Source organism: Corvus cornix, chromosome 4A (genome assembly GCF_000738735.6).
Source record: "Corvus cornix cornix isolate S_Up_H32 chromosome 4A, ASM73873v5, whole genome shotgun sequence".
In the NCBI taxonomy this organism is placed as follows: domain Eukaryota; kingdom Metazoa; phylum Chordata; class Aves; order Passeriformes; family Corvidae; genus Corvus; species Corvus cornix.
The window spans coordinates 12777475-12793595 of NC_047058.1; the positions used below are offsets into that span (position 1 = coordinate 12777475).

General features: G+C 42.4%; 1 protein-coding gene across 12 annotated transcripts in view; it reads left to right on the forward strand.

The window, feature by feature from the left end:
• The window catches only part of LOC104694460 (serine/threonine-protein kinase PAK 3), a 129458-nt gene that overhangs the window by 95867 nt on the left and 17470 nt on the right, over positions 1 to 16121 (forward strand). For 11 of the 12 annotated variants that reach the window (XM_039571897.1, XM_039571895.1, XM_039571901.1 and 8 more), the window contains 7 exons: positions 3322 to 3422; positions 6581 to 6625; positions 7671 to 7824; positions 8857 to 8894; positions 10124 to 10255; positions 10868 to 11030; positions 15415 to 15478. In XM_039571897.1, coding sequence (XP_039427831.1) covers positions 3322 to 3422; positions 6581 to 6625; positions 7671 to 7824; positions 8857 to 8894; positions 10124 to 10255; positions 10868 to 11030; positions 15415 to 15478 — 697 coding nt within the window. The remainder of the gene's footprint in view (positions 1 to 3321; positions 3423 to 6580; positions 6626 to 7670; positions 7825 to 8856; positions 8895 to 10123; positions 10256 to 10867; positions 11031 to 15414; positions 15479 to 16121) is intronic. The other variant, XM_039571906.1, reaches the window with a different exon arrangement.

A 16121-nucleotide genomic window follows, 5' to 3' on the forward strand; every position in this document is an offset into this window, starting at 1 on the left:
CATTTTTGAGGCTCCTGCTTATAAAACAGAAGGTGATTGATACATCTGCTCTCATCTAGTGCAGTGCTTTGCAGCACCACAATGTCAAATCCATAGTTCATCACTGGTGCAAGTAAATAGAATGTGAAGAAAACGCCGTGGCAGGGTTATTCTGTCTGAACCTGCAGGAACTTTGTTGCCTTTCATTTGCTCACCAGACAGGAGGGATGTGAGGATGGATATGGTACAGTGTGTTCTCTCCAAGGCTGTGGTGTGTGCCAGGACTGCTGTGCCTGGGCACCAGGAATCTTTTGCAGTCCGTCCCCTGCTGGAGTGCAGCGTTTTCAGTTACAGTTTGAGTGCTTGTGTTTAAAACCTTGTTTTGGCAAGCCATTGATGGCTCTGTGGAGCCCTTCCATGCATCTACAGTTGAAATAAACCATTTAGGCAGTAGTGTCCTGCCGCTCCCCATAGCACCTGACCTTGTGTTCTTGTATAGCTCCTCTTGCTCTCGTCTCTGGGCTAAGGTACCCCCAATTCCTGAGGGCAGGAAGCCAAGGCAGACAACTGAAATAAGTTTCCAGTGTCTTGCAGGCAATCTGTGTGGAAAAAGGAGCTGAACCTGTTCTGCTGAAGCTGTGAAATTGGCCTTCCTGCCTCAGAAATAATCATGGTGATGGGAGCCACAGTGGAGTCACAGCAGTAGTGCTTCATTCAGCCGAGGTGTTACCTCAGCAGAAATGACTTGGTTCTTCCAGTTGTTTGATACAGGCTTGCTCTTTCATTAAACCACCTGTGACTGCTGTAAAATAAATTCACTCTGTGTGTTGTGCACTGGGAATTCCATGAAGGCACTGTAGAGCATTCAGCCTAAAGAAATCAGGGAGAAGTCGACCTGCAAAGCTCAGATGCCCCCTTCAGAGGCCCCCATCCATGTTAAGTTCCTGGGTGAATGCAACTTCCATTGAAGCTGCTTTTATACTTGGCTGCGGAGTGGAGCAGAGTCTGGCCTTTAGGCATCTGATCGCCTCCTGTACAGAAAAAGAAGAAAAGAGGGAAGGAGAAAAACCCAGCAGAGTAAAGATCAGTGAAGGAAGAAAAAAGGACAAGGCTACTGGAGGAGCAGAGCAGGAAGAAGGATGGGGGGACAAGTGTGAGTGGCATTGGAAAGGAGAGGGAATGGAGGAAAGAAAGTGAGTTGAAGAGGAGGCAAGCAAACAGGAGGGCATAAGCATGAGGTCAAACCCTCCCTCTGTCTCTGAGAAAAGCTGCCACTTAGCTGAGTCACATTTTTCTCCCGAACAACTGCTCTTTTAACATGATGATGGTGATGCAGACTGTGGAAGTCAGAACGATCTTTACTTCTATTTTAATCTGGCATAGGTGCTGAGATGGTGTGGAGGCCTTCATGGCTAACTCTGTGCAGCAGGAGTGTATTGTGAGGAGGCATTTACAAGGAAATCAAGTAGGAATGTTCAGTACAAACCCCTTGCATCCAGTCAGTCAGGTGCTTCAAAGAAGTCATGCCTTTTCATATCATTTTGCCAGCTTGTGTGAAATAGAAATGATTTGATTTGCGGGGTCCAGACAGAAATGTCAGAGTTTTTAGTCTGGGGAGAGGTGAGGGTGTAGTAAAGAGATGTTTAATTCCGTATTTCATTTGTAGTGTATCAGTGTTTGGAGCATAGGTGTTATATCACAGTCTGGTAGGCACAGGTCCATGAAGCAAATGAGCCAGATCTTGGGGAATGAGCCGGAACACTTGTCCTCCAGCAGGAGAGTCCTAGAATGGACAAGTGCTGCTTTTGGGGGAACGTTTTATATAATCCCTTATTTCAGTTCTAGGTTTGACTGCTGCTTTGAACTGAATTTGATAATCCTTTAAATCTAATTTTCGCTGCATTTGCTTGCAAATGATGACGTAGAAGAAGCCAGTTTTGTTATCTACACACAGATGACATCTTCTAACTGCCAACATCTGTCCTGAAAATAAAACAACATCATCTTAGTAATAAAAGAAGGAGAAAGCTTTTGCATTTGTATTTGATGCATTGCTGCCATCTTTACTGAATGCTAAATGAAAATATTTCATCAATGAACATTGTGTAGGGGTGTGCAACACAGACAAAGGATGACAATTATTTAATGAGGATAAATGCAGCAATGCAGAGAAAGGATTAGAAGCATTCAAAATAGACTGTAAGTACAAAGAACAGAGCATCTTTCACCTAAAGGAGGCTGTAAGGTAGAACAAGAAATATGCAGATAGAGGCCTTGTGGAGCTACTGGCTGAGCAAAGACAGACCTGGATTGGGAGGGCTGCTGGTACATAGTGAATCCAGCCTTGGGTGAGACTCCTAGGTGAACCTACGGAGCTGGCAAACATCATATTAAAACACTGCAGGAAAGTGAAGGCAGCTTCCCTCAGCCCTTACTCCACTCATTCTTTATCAGGGTCAATAAAACTGGGCTGAAGTGACGTTTGTCAGCAGTCAGACGTGCAGGAGAAGGATGACCACAAGGGATATTAGTTTCAAAAGGTTGTAAAGAGGGAGGGAGATGAGAAGCATATGCAGGTTGACTGACTTCCAAGTCTGCCTGCTTAAGTAAGATACTCCACGCTCTGGGAATACTGGTGGAGTGATTTAAAAAGAAAAGAATTCTGGAGACTAATAAAGCCTGCATTTTATGATTATATGTCTTAGTTAATTGAGATCTCAAATGAAGCTTTTCCAAAGACATTTATGGGATTCTGTTGCTGGGCAGATTCTGTGTTTTCTAAAACAGAGCTGCTGTTTCAGCCTTTTAGTTGGAAGAGGAGTCACCGCATGAGCTGCTAGTTTTCACAGAACCTGTAGGAAAAAAAAGGGTATCTAAAAGAACCTTTCCTCTCTGATCTGGCTGATTTTGAAGTGGATTCAAACTATGTTGGAGAACAGACACACATACACATGCGTGGCCTGTGTGATTTACTTCTGCAGGAACCCACAAAGTCAAACAGGAACTAGTTTCCAGATATGAAAACTGAGTGAAAAAAAAGAGCTGAAAATAGAAATCATACTGGTTAGAGATAGCCTAAGAAGACTACTTCATGAACAGCTTGCTTTGGCAGCAGTCACATTGGCTGAAAGAAAAACAAAATAAAATAACACCTTCTAGACCTTCCCCAACAGGGGTTGACAGGTTGGTGTTATGTTAACCTGGATCTGTTTCTCAAGTTAGATGGTTGTTAATTGATTTGTTTTCCACTTTTAAAACACCGTTTTGAGCACACCTGATTATTAGAAGTTTTAAATGAAAAGCTGTACAGAAAATAAGTGCTTGCTAACATTTTGCCTCTAGCCAACAAGAAGAAAGAGAAGGAACGTCCTGAGATCTCTCTTCCTTCAGACTTTGAACACACCATTCATGTGGGATTTGATGCCGTCACTGGAGAATTCACAGTAAGTAACTGCTGTATTTCGTGTTTACCAGAACTTCTAGTTTTTTGATGGTAAAATAACCTCCTATTGCCAGAGACATCAGATGACAGCAGCCAGGCTGTGAAGAAAGAGACTTTTATTTGTTGGGCTTAGGATTTGGGGTGTTTAACTTGTGATTCAGGCTGCTTTTTTTTTTTTTTTCTCCAAGGATTGTCAGCAGAGTGTCTGTGGGAAATGAAAACTAGGAAGAACGTAGGTGTATGCTTTTACCAGTCCCCCAAAGCTGCTACAAGGGCTGGTTATTCAGTGTCTTTGGGAAAGCATAAAAAGCCCCCTCCACGTGCATAGTAGACAACCAGCCTCAAAGTGGAAAGTCCAGCTGCTCTGCAGGGAACCCTTGGAGACACTCAGAAAGCAGCAGCATTGTGGAAGTCCATCCATTTTAATTTAGTATCCTTCAAAATATGTTTATACACTAGGTGATCAGTGTTTCTAGCCTTCATGTATTAATAAAATAGCTGTCAGCTTTTGCTTCTTGAATCTCAACAAAGAGTTGGGAAAAATGAATCCAATGGAAGCTCTTTGAAGTGTGCAGGGGGCTTCAGAGCAGTTTTTCTCAGATTACTAGTAGGGTGCTGAAACCATTATTCCTTAAAGCTGAGATGGCAGTGAGCTTACGTTTTGTTAAGCTGTGGAGGTGAGAGGGAGCATTAGCAACTCTCCTGCCACCAGTAGTGCCCTGTGAGCTGAGTGGTCAGACTGTGTAATCACCATTGTGGACTGTGCTAGTGCTGACTGGCTGCATACACCAAACAGGATGGGACAAATCATTTGCCTGGACAAAGGATGGCTAGTTTTCAGAATTTGAGCCCTAAATGTGATTTCTTCATAATTTTTTTCTTTGATTGCTACTTCTGTTTTGCAAAGCCGTTTCAGAGAGCTGGAAACTTTCTGTGTCCTACAGTAGCAGTTGCAACAATAGGAATAACAGTAGAAGAAAAAAGACACATCTAATGGCAGCACGTCTTCAAAGGAGTAGTGAAATTGAATTATCCTTAGTAATTAGGAAATACAGCTACATTTAAAGTAAGTGGACTAGTTAATTAGGCTTTTTAAAATAGATGTCATAAAATCTTACTTCAAGATTTATTCTGTGCCAAACCCTAGGGCTTGACTAAATGCTTATTTTAAAAGCCCAAATTTGTTCATTTTTGATCAGAAACTTTGCATAAAGCTTTTAAAATTGTTTTCCCTGCCATCTATCCTGGTTTTTCCTTTTTTCCCCTCCCTTTCTTTCCCTGTAGCCATTTTATTGTTCGGGTTAATCTTCAGTGCCGTTCTCCTTATCTTCATATCGTATTATGTTGCTTTCTGCTTTTGTTTTCTCTTTTTTGTGTTTGCATCACTTGTCTTTGTCTGTCTTCACCTTCCCACTTTCCTTTCTCTCCCCACTGGATGTTCAGGTGTTCTTATTCTGTATCTGTTCTTCCTTTCAGTCTTCTACCTTTATTTCTATCCTGTGTTTGAGACGTTTTCCTTCTGACTACATGCAAACACGTTGGGTCACACTCATGTGCTCTCATAATCTGACTGATGGTCAGGGTCCTGGTTAGTTCATGTCCCTGCCAGCTGGAACAGAAAGGAGGGACATCAGGCTTAACACACTTCAGTTCTAAGCAAAAGCACTCACTGTCTGTATTTCAGGGATCAAAGTTTGGATCATTTTTAATGTTGTTATAATCTACCAGTGTAGGTATTGGTATACGAGGTATTGGTCCCAACTAATCTCAGATGCAGGCATTACATTACACACTACATTAGGCATGTATGATTTGTCCCAGCCTGGATAAAACCTGTGTATCAGCTGGGTAGTCATGTGGTAAGTACACCCTGCAAAGGGCCTGCCACTAGCCCGTACCGTGTTCTGATATTCCCACTGTCTAGTGATCACGCTGTCTGTCTCCTTCAAAAGTTTGGAAGTGCCATGGGAGTGTCCAATCAATGTGCAAACATATGGGGGTTTTTTGTTTGGAATTACTGCAGCTGTCATGCCAGTAGTGCCTGCTCTCCTGGTTATATGCAATGCGTTGGGCCATCTTCTGACACCAAACCATCGCCCCCAGCTGCATCCCCTGATTGCTGTTAGATGCATCCCAATGCACAGTTGCATGGGCTCCTGAGTTCTGGCTTTCAGGCTTGAGCACCAACCTGTGTTGTCCATCATGAGCAAATATTACATCTCCATTTCACTGTGCTTGGAGCAACCACATTTGCTAAGAAATAGGGCTTTTAAAGCAGAGAATAAAATTGGTTGGAAACTGTTGGGTGGGAGCATGTTGCTAGAGCTTTATGTTCCTTTATTTGAAAAAGGAGTTGCATTTTCTGAATGAAGGACAGTGTGGTTAGCAGGCCTTTGGGGAGTGTTTTTTGTAAGACATGCATGTTTAAAACCATTTCCTCATCCCCTACCTAGAAGAAAATGTGGTTACCCACCAAACTTTTAAAGCTTCAAGATTATGACATTAGTAAGTGGGAAAAGTTGTGGCTGTAGATCCTAAGAAGTTGCATGTTCCTAATCTAATCAAGCATTTCTTTACAATTGTCCTGATTTTCAGTCTGACACACACAGATTATTTGTGTTGTGACAATGCACAACCTCCCAGATTTCACAATCTGACTTTGACCATCTGCTCTCTCCACTGGTCAAATGGTGATCTTGGGGCTGGAGAACCCCCAAGCCTGGAAAAAAAACTTTTATAGAGCCATTCAAAAATGGTAATCTGGCTTCAAAACTAGGCAAACAGCAGAAGCCCAGATTTTTCTCTCTTTTTTTTTTTTTTTTAATTTTAAATTGAGAAAGGAAATCACATGTAATTTTTCTAGTCACTTGCTATTAATACTCAGGAATGTATTTTTATGAGGAGAGAAAAACTGTTTAAAAGCGAGAGGAGGGGGAATGATGCTTCCAAACTTTGGAACGGTTGTGGTTTTTCTGTTTTCCTAAACCTGCCTTCCTGTAGCCTGTCTACCACCTGATCTATTTGGTATCCACCTCGTAACTCCCATTTTAGATGGGACTTGCCCACTTTGGCCCATTGGTTTCCTCCTCCTACCACCTTCTAAGTTGTCCCACATTCTGTTTTAACTTTCTTTTCTTTCTTTATTTACGTCCATTACAGCCAGATCTCTATGGCTCACAGATGTGCCCAGGGAAGCTCCCAGAGGTGCGTCACAGGCCCCAAATGCTTCTTTGAGATGTCATAGCACTGCAGCAGCAGGTTGATGTGTGTGCACTAGATTTGTTGCTTGGCTTTTCCCACTTTTTTTCATCAATCCTAAACTTTGGAAGCCCATGTCACACATTGTTTTTTGGACAATTTCTGAGAAGAAGCTATATGAAAGTAGATAGGGGTGGCACCAAGGCTAAGGTGTCGTTTTTCCTTCAGTGAGCCCTACAGTTTGCTGGTCAATGTCAGCTGTGCAGTAAAGGGGGGGAATGACAGGCTGCCAAATCTAGGGTATTATCCTGGATAACTAAAGCAAGTTTTCATCAATAGAATTCCAGTGTAGAGCTGGGGCTTTTAGTGATTGGTTCAACTTTCAAATTCTACCTCACCCATAAGATGTCCAAGAATTCATCCAAGGCGTTGGCACTCTCAGCCTGTTTTCTGAGTCCCTGGTTTCTGTATGTTTGCAGTAGAGAACCTAGAGACATCCTTTGCAGCAGTGGTACACCTCAGTGTCATGATTTTGAGAGCTGAAAGGCAGATCCTGTACCCTGCAGCGTTCCCTGGTATGCTGAAAATGAATTGTAACAGGGTGGGGTTTATCTTTGAATCAGACAGCAGTGATCATTTCAGCAAAATGTGTTTGCATTCCTAAGCATGAAAGGTCCAGTGTAAAGCTCCTAAAAGACACTGTGTTGTCCACCAGTAGAGAATATTCTTGTTATGCCTGCCCTGAATCACCAGGCAAACAAGATTAAGCCTTAAATCATTATTCCATGGAAGAGCAGAGTTGATTTCCAGAGAAGTTTCATGCCCTTTTATTCCTCTCACAGTCATTACTTTCTTTTCTTTTTAAAGTTGGGTCCTGATTTTAGCTAGATTTTTGATAGAGAAGAAATGATTGCATCTAATTTTAATTGTCAGGTGTCAATCAAAATTTCTGCAAGTAATCTTACAGGGAGCATGGGATCTTGGTAAAGATCTGTGAGGCTGCAGATTTTAAATACTCTAAACCCACTTTGTTTCCACTCGACGTCTACAGGGCATTCCAGAGCAGTGGGCCAGGCTACTACAGACCTCCAACATAACAAAACTGGAGCAGAAGAAGAACCCACAGGCTGTTCTAGATGTTCTCAAATTTTATGATTCCAAAGAAACAGTTAACAACCAGAAATATATGAGCTTTACATCAGGAGGTAAGTAGACGTCTCCCAACAGGGGAGGTCAGGCTCCAAATCGAGTCAGAGCAAAGTTCAACATTCAAGTGTTCAGGAAGCAACCTGAACCAATTCCACCTTGTGGAATACTCCTAAAATTAATTCTAGTTCTCCCTTTTTTTCCCCAAATATTATTAAAATAGTAACCTTGCTTTGTTGCTGGTTTTTAGAACTAACCAAGGTTTTGAAACAAAAATGCCATTAAGATAGCATTAGTTTGGTAGAGCTCCTGTTGACAGCTTCAGCTGAAAAACGGGGTGTCTGTAGCCAGCAGGGTGTGGACAGCATTTGGAATGTCACCTGCTGGGGTTCCATTCCCTTCACAGGATTGTCTGTGACAGTGGAGTCTGTCATTTCCTCAGTTTGAAGGTTCAAACCAAGACAACTTCCAAAATGAAAAAGCTTCTCAGAAGTCTTTCTAAAAACTGTGCGTTTATCTTCAGGGTTGAGAGAAAGCATCTTTTTTCCCAAATTCCATAATTAAAGGATTTGACTAATTTGACACTTCCTGTGTGCTAAAATAGCAATTCCCTTTGTGATGAAATGCAGGTTTCAAAACAGTTCATCTGAGCTCCTGAACCCAGGAGCTCTTCTCGCACTTTGTCAGAATAGAGCTGCCATGGCTAAGGGGGGTTTTGGGGAAGCTTTTCTGTGAAGATGTTGTTAGCAAGCTAATGAGAATGAATGTGTGCAATTTATTGAAAAAAAATAAAGCACAGGAGGGAAAGGAGAAAAAGCTGCTTTAGCTCTTCGGTGGAACAGAAGCATTGCCAGTTAAAGAGCAATTTGCATTTTCTTGACCAAATTTCTATTTACTTTATTTACTGGCAAACAGGGCCAAAAATAGACATGGTCTGGAATTTTGTCCGGTTCTCTTCCTTGCTGTTGCTCCTGAAGGGATGGTGGGAAAGAAAAACGATCTCTGTTTGGGTTGACTTGTCTGTGGGATTCCCCAAAACAGGCAGGGTTTTTTTCAACAGCATCTGGTTCATTCTCCTTTGCTCATTGCAGATAAAAGCGCCCATGGATACATAGAAGCCCATCCGTCGGTGAGTGGGAAAGTAACCTTTGATGTTCCTAGTGTTTAAGAATTGTGGAGCAAGCCATGAGATTGCCCTGGCTGATTTTTAATTTTCTGTTGGAGATCTTTTAAAAAGGTGAAAGTCTGGTTTAGCAGACAGAAGATTGCTTGCTGGTTTTAGCTATGGTGTATGTAATTCACAACAATATGCAGCACTGCCTAATGAGCCCGTTTTAATTTAGTTTTAACAATTTAGAATCTCATTTCTATCAAATTTCATGATTCCTCCTTAGCACAGCTGGATATATAACTGAATATAAATATGGTTATAATTGATATGTAACTTGCTGGAACCATTGAAGGAAAGTTTTAAATAACCATCCACTCTAATTAATGCTGGATAGCAGTCCCAGAGATGTAGGAGTGACATACACATTAATACTGACCGAATTGGTTAGGGTTATTGTTAGTGAATTAAATAGCAAGTGACTGAATGGGATTTGGCTTTTCTTTTAAAGTGTTAAGTAACTTCATGTGATTATGTGAGGTTTGTGATTACATGGCCAACTGTGTATAATTAAATTAAAAACATCTTTGAATATTCACACTTCAGATTTTCAATCAATGCCACTTCCCTTATCCTTAATAAAACACACTTTTCAGAGGAAGTGTGGTGTTCACCAGAGCAGAGTAACCCTTCCCAGTGGCTTTTCCAGTGGATATGGACACTTTGGCAGATGCTGCAGTATTTTCTTCTAGCAGACAGCGGCAGTAGTGAGACAGTCAGCACGTCAGCTTTCCAAAATTACCAACTCAGGTCTCCTTGTTTGCTGTGGCTTCCCTTACTGGTATTTCTACTGGACCAAAGGGATGGCATTTTAAAGAGAGTGCCAATGAGATATGAATATGTAGAATGGTGCCTTTGATTTGCTTCAGTTCTCTTAAGTGGGCTGTTGTAGCCAGCTTTAAAGCAGTTAGTAAACACTTCACAAGGCACATTTTCATTTTTTTGTTTCACTAGCAAATTTGGGATGATACGATATAACCCCCTGCCTCTGAGCAGCAGCTGAGACTGGTGGAGTTCAACACACTTAAAGCTTTGTGTTGTTTTGTGTTTAACTTAGAACTTAGGCCCATAGGAGTATGTGCATGTCTAGATTGGCCTCTGATGTCTAGGAAGACTAAAGGTGTAGGTAGCTATCAAAGCTCCAAAGTGGCACGATAGTGACTATCGCTCACAGTACTGTCTGTCCACAGAGCACAAAAACAGCATCAGAACCTCCTCTGGCTCCCTCTGTCTCTGAAGAAGAGGATGAAGATGATGAAGAGGAGGAAGATGACAATGAACCTCCACCTGTTATTGCCCCACGGCCTGAACACACAAAATCAGTAAGTGCCAGCTTTGGTTAGGTCTGTGTTTGGTGTAGTGCAGAGCTGCAAGTTTCTGATCAGACAGCATGTGCCATTTGGGGCTGAAGGTGCTGTGGGCGGGAGGCCTGTCATGACACAGAGCTTCACTCCAGCCACTGACACGGGGAAAATCGGATTTGAACTTTCACATTCAGGTGTCAGTTTCCTGGGGTTCTGGTGGGGGACATGACTTTCTCTTTGTACCAGGTAGGAGGTACCATCATGTCCTTCAATGCTACGAGTGTGAAAATGAGCCACTTTGTCCAGCTGTGCAGGCTCCCTGTCAGCAGGGAGAGCAGTCCAAAGATGCAGTTCATATACTGGCAAGATACATATGACACACTGTCCCCTGGAGGTACCTGCCCCTCTCCATGGAATATATCAGAAAATCCATGAAAATTGAACATGAAACTGGCCATGAATTTATAACCTTCCACTTTTGCCCATTCAGTTTGAGAAGTGGACAGCAAAACTAGTTTTAGAGTCCTGGATGTGGCTGACACGATCTTCCTAAGGGTTTGCATTTGAAATAGGATCTCAGGGGGATCTCTGCCAGCCACCTTTCTGACACAAAATAATTTCTTGCCACAGATCTACACACGCTCTGTTATTGAACCTGCTGCTGCACCAGCACCAGCTAAAGAAGCCACCACTCCCCAACCTGAAAACTCAAACACAAACACTCTGTACAGAAACACAGACCGGCAGCGAAAAAAATCCAAGATGACAGATGAGGAGATCCTAGAGAAACTGAGTATGTATTGGGTATTTTGAGTCTGCTAGGGCAGTGTGTTGCCTGCATGTGTCAGCATTAGCTGTACCAAATGTTCGCCTCAGTTTAGTGTCACAGAGTCACTTACAGCTCCCTACAGAAACTGTTGTGCTTCAAGGCAGTGAGAGAATACTCGGGGTGTTCCTGCTGCCTCTGAGGGCAGCTGGCACTGGGTTGGGTTTGCCTGAGCTTCCTTTGGTGCTAAAGGCAAAAGCAGAGATTGTTTCTGGTTGAGCAAAAGGGTGTGACCTAGTGAATGATGTAGGGAACTCCTGTACGCTAATGGCCAAATGGAACAGAATGTTTGGGTTGCTAAATTCTCTTTAGACTCCTAACTTCTCATGAGTCACTGGAGTCAAAATACTTCGCAAAAATCTGTTGGGTTTTGGGATTTTTGTTTGTGGGAGGTTTTTTTATTGGTGTGGGTTTTTCTACCAGTAGACAACTGCAGCACTAAGCTGGTTCCTTCAGCCTCAATGAGCTCTCCTTGAGACAGTTACACATCTTCCAGCTATTCTCTTGCTGTCCTTCTCATAACTCTTACTGCTCCTCCTTCTTCTTCTATAGTTTGTTTTTATAATAATTTTACAATTTTGTCAGTGAGATCTCCTTTGAAAGGAGCATCCGCTATCTGTTCCTCAGATAACATGGCACTTTTTCATGGCTGATTTCCAGCCAGTTAATACTATTAGAATCCTAACTGTTGGCCCCAACCCCTGTGTGGATCATACTCTAGTGAGGCACATCAAGCCCTTCGTAATTCTGCAGTGCAACCAATTTAATTTGTTTCTTGCATGTGATAGCTACCAGTGCAGTGTTCTCAGATTAAATGGTTGGGTTCAGAACAGAGCCCAGCTTACTCTGTGTCTACCATTAACTGTTAGTAAAAAAAGCAGACTGATCTACACCTCCTTGTGTCAGATCACAAAGGCAATAATATGTCTTTAATGGGGGCAACTGCTTGTAACAGGGTCCTGTTTGGCTATGGCTTTTTCTCAGTGGTTGCCATTGCTCAACCTTCTTGTTATACCTGCCCTGCCACTGATGGCTGCTGTGACTGCACAGACTGAAGCCTTCCTTAGCTGTGAGATTTCAGCTGCTTGCATAGAGTTTCCTGCATCCTTACCAGGTTGACATGAGTCTGAGAGTCATTAGGGAGTATCCAAGGGATAAATTCAATAGCTTTAGCTGAGGGCACAATAAAATAAATTCCAGAGCAGATAGTTACCTGCAAGTATGTCAGCTTACAGAGAGAGGAACTGCTTCTTCAACTGATGCTAAGCATTTGAGGCACGCTTCCCCCATGAGATCTGCAGGTACCCTGCATCCATGAGCTCAAGTATGTGTATCATTTATTCAAGCTGCTGTATATGCCAGGTTGGGACTGAGCCCTGGCGTTTTGGGGGATTATATCTTTGAAATGTTACATGCTTTCATGCTTTTTGTTTCTTAGCAATTTGCTACCAAGTGAGCAAGGTGTCAATGTCTGCCTTGGGCAAATTGTGATGTGGGCACTGAAAATATTTTTGTGCTTTCATGAAGCTATCTGAAAACAGGCATGACGCTTTTTTGTTAGTCTTGAACTAATTATATTTAAGCAGTGTGGTGCTTGTTCTGTTTTATTTTAACTTGCATGACTGCTCCACCTTGCCTACTTCCCCCACAACTGTTTTTATGCTACTTTTAGGAAGGTGTTCTCTGCCCTCTTTTATCTAAAATTGCTTTCATAATTCTTTTCTGCTTGAAATAACTTGGGTTCTTTTAGAGCTTTTAGAGTTTTATTAGTGAGTAAAACCTGTAATACTGAGATAAGATCAAACAAAATTCTGTCTGTAATGAGATCATGACTGTGTTCCAGTGGTAACTATAAAACAGAACTGGCCCAATTCAGCTTTCTTATCCACTTAATTTAGGACTTGATAAAGGAAAGTGCTTAAAGACATCAAAATAGCTGATAGGTTTATCTTTTGTCCAGAGCAGTGAGTGCTTGTCTGAGTGGGAGCTGCATACCTGTCACTTTGTTGATTTTAGTGCTGTAATGTTTGATGTACATTGGCTTAAGCACAGGAAACCAGCCACAAACAATTACTTTGGAAAAGCAGCTGCTCAAGTCTTGAGGAAAAACTCTGGAAATCTGAACTTCAAAATTAGTGGCAAATTTGGAAAATAATTTTAAAAAATCTTTCTTCTTCAGTCCTTCTCTGTATTCTTGTCTGAAGTGAATGAACTTCCATGAACTTGGGATATCTGTTCTAATAGATACACAGTTCCATTAACTTGCTGAAAATAGCACCTAGCCAGGCAATGGCAGCACAGTGTTGTTCCTGTTGTCCAGCCCAGCACAGAATTAGAGCAGTGTTTGATTTACTGCTGCAGAGCTTGTGGGGTTGTGAGCCATAGGGTGGGAGACAGTCCCATGTGGGACAGTCTGGCCCCATCACCCATTGTGGAGCTCATGCCACTGAAAGCTAAAGTTAAACCTTGCCCTGCTTGATACCTTCTTGCCCATTTGGGCAAGAAGGAAAGAAAGCAGTGATTAGGATATTTTGTTTGTGTCTAATGAAAGAGCCAAAATCTGATAGACTCAAACAAATCCAAAGGCTTGATAAAAGAAACAATATTGTTTTTTCTGGTTTGGTAGTTTCCTTGATACAATGCAAACCATGAAGCCTAAGGTGGTGGCTCAATGCAAATGTCTTCTAAAGATCTACCTTGGAACATACATCACAGAAATAGCTTAAGAAGATGAGTTCGGAAGGAAAGACTTCAGTGATCTGCAGCATTATTTCCTTGGGCTGATCTGGCTGTATCCCTGTATTACAAATACAAAGACATACTTGTTTACCTGTGCATCCAAAACAAAACTAGATGATGCACCATTCCCTCTTAGTAGTAACAAACACCTCTTCCCCCTGTCCAGGCCATTTTTATGGAGCAGAGGTCTTTAGCATCCAAATGGGCATCTGACTGGATGCCTAGCCAGGAATCCTGCCTGCCAGCAAGAAGACAAGGCATCAGCACCATCTGGTACACTCCCTGCTAAAGCAATTTTGCAGTCCTTGGTAAGAGCGTTAATGGAGCTGCAGGACGAGGTTTCCTTTGCCCCACAGTGCTCACTCCCCTCGCCCTGTGCTCCAGGAACGCCAGCCAGGGCTGATGGCTGGGTGAGCCTGCCCACTGCCCGGGATGCCCACACAGTCTCAAGTGCCCTGAAGTGGTGCAGCCCTGCTGTGCCAGCCTGCATTAGTTGGATGAACCGAAGTGTCAGGAGCCCAAGCTGAGGATGTAACACCTTCAGAACCCATTTAACTTTTCATAGTTTCATCTCATTGAAACGCATGGCATAAAACAAAGCTCATTCTGCTTCTCTAGAGCAGATCTTCACTACAAAATAACTCTTCAGTAGAAAAGAACATGACCAGAGGACTCTGGAACTCCCTTCTAGCTGACTAGAAGGAGGGATAGGAGATGAGAAGGTATAAACCTCCTGCTCACACTATGGAGCTGGACCATCCCACTGCTGCAGCACAGAGCTTCCAGGAGGCAGCAGCCCTTTGTTTGGTCTGTCTTCTGCATCATATCAGCTGGACTCGGCATCCTTTTGGGCAGCTGTCTGTGTCACACCAGTGCCCCAGGGGCACTGCTGTCCTTGTTACCCATCCTGCTGGTTTGGGGAGAATAGCATATGTGTAGTGGTGAGAGGGCGAGTCCAGTGTGAGTGACAGGTTCATGTCATGCTGAAAACCAGCAGTGTGGTTCTTCAAATGGCGCAGGGCAGGGACGTCTTCAGACTTTAGCCTGGACACCAGTGATGGGGGCTAAAACTCCATCATTCTTGATTGTAACATGAGATGCTGTTCCCTGCAAACATAAAGGCATTCTTTTGGCAAACTGCTGAAAGGTTGAGATGATCTCCTCCTCTCCTGGAAGCACTTGCAATATTCTTCCTGTTCCAAAAATAGTGCCTGTTTGTTAAAAAGTGAACACAAGGTACATTTAATCTTCAGAAGTTTTAAATCTTTCATTGAATCAGAGTGTTTATTCCCAAGAAAATAAAGGCACTGTTGTTGAAGCTCTCCTTAATACTTGTAGAGAACACTTGCCTTGCTGCCTGTTGTTTTCTAATCTCTGTCTATTCTGAATGTTTCTCCATGTGTTTAGTTTCCTGTCAAGGTAACCCTAAAGGACTGTAGAAAATCAGTGGTTTTGGAGGCCATCTGTGCTATGGAGCTGCCTCTGTTGTTGTTGTTGTTACCCAACTGACCGCAAATGGCTCAAAGCCCAAGACAGTGGGGCTGCATTTCAGATCTGCTGGAAGGTGGGGTCTCTGTTTTGAAGTGAGAATCTTACATTTTGTTTCTTTCAGGGAGCATTGTGAGCGTGGGAGATCCTAAGAAGAAATATACTCGATTTGAAAAAATTGGCCAAGGGTAAGTCCGATCCCAGTTACTTATGCAAAACCATGGGCCAGGTATTTTGCTGGGGTAATATGAAGCATGAAGACAGGCAAGCTCCAAATGTGTTCAGATATGATCAGATTTAGATCCTCCTGTCTCTCAGTACTGGTCAGAATTTATAACTGTGGTCAAAAGGAATCATCAAAGACAACTTGATGCTGACAATATCTTATTTGCAGCAAGAAGCAGGGCCTGAAATATTTCCTGTCCCTCAAGGGTGTGGCTCTTGTTTGCTTATTTTCTTAAGAGAAATCATTTTTGTATGTCTCAAAATAATACGACCATGCTCAAGAAAGGAAAAAAAACATTACTAAAAGAGCAACTCATCATCTGATAGCTGTCAGCTGAGAGCTCTCAATAACATTTATTTCAAATATTTGCTTAAAATAATACTCAGTGATCAGGCTTATAACCATGTAGTTTAGAAATTGAAACCAGAGATGAAATAATAAGCTCTTTTTTCTACAGAGGTTGTAAAACCCAAAAATTCAGTAATAGAGACAGTGCCAATGCACTTCAGAGAAAAATACATCATCTACCTCATGGTGGATCCCTCTTGGATCCTGCAGGTTCTAGGCATTTACTGAAAATAATCACCCAAGCCATTTGCTTTTGA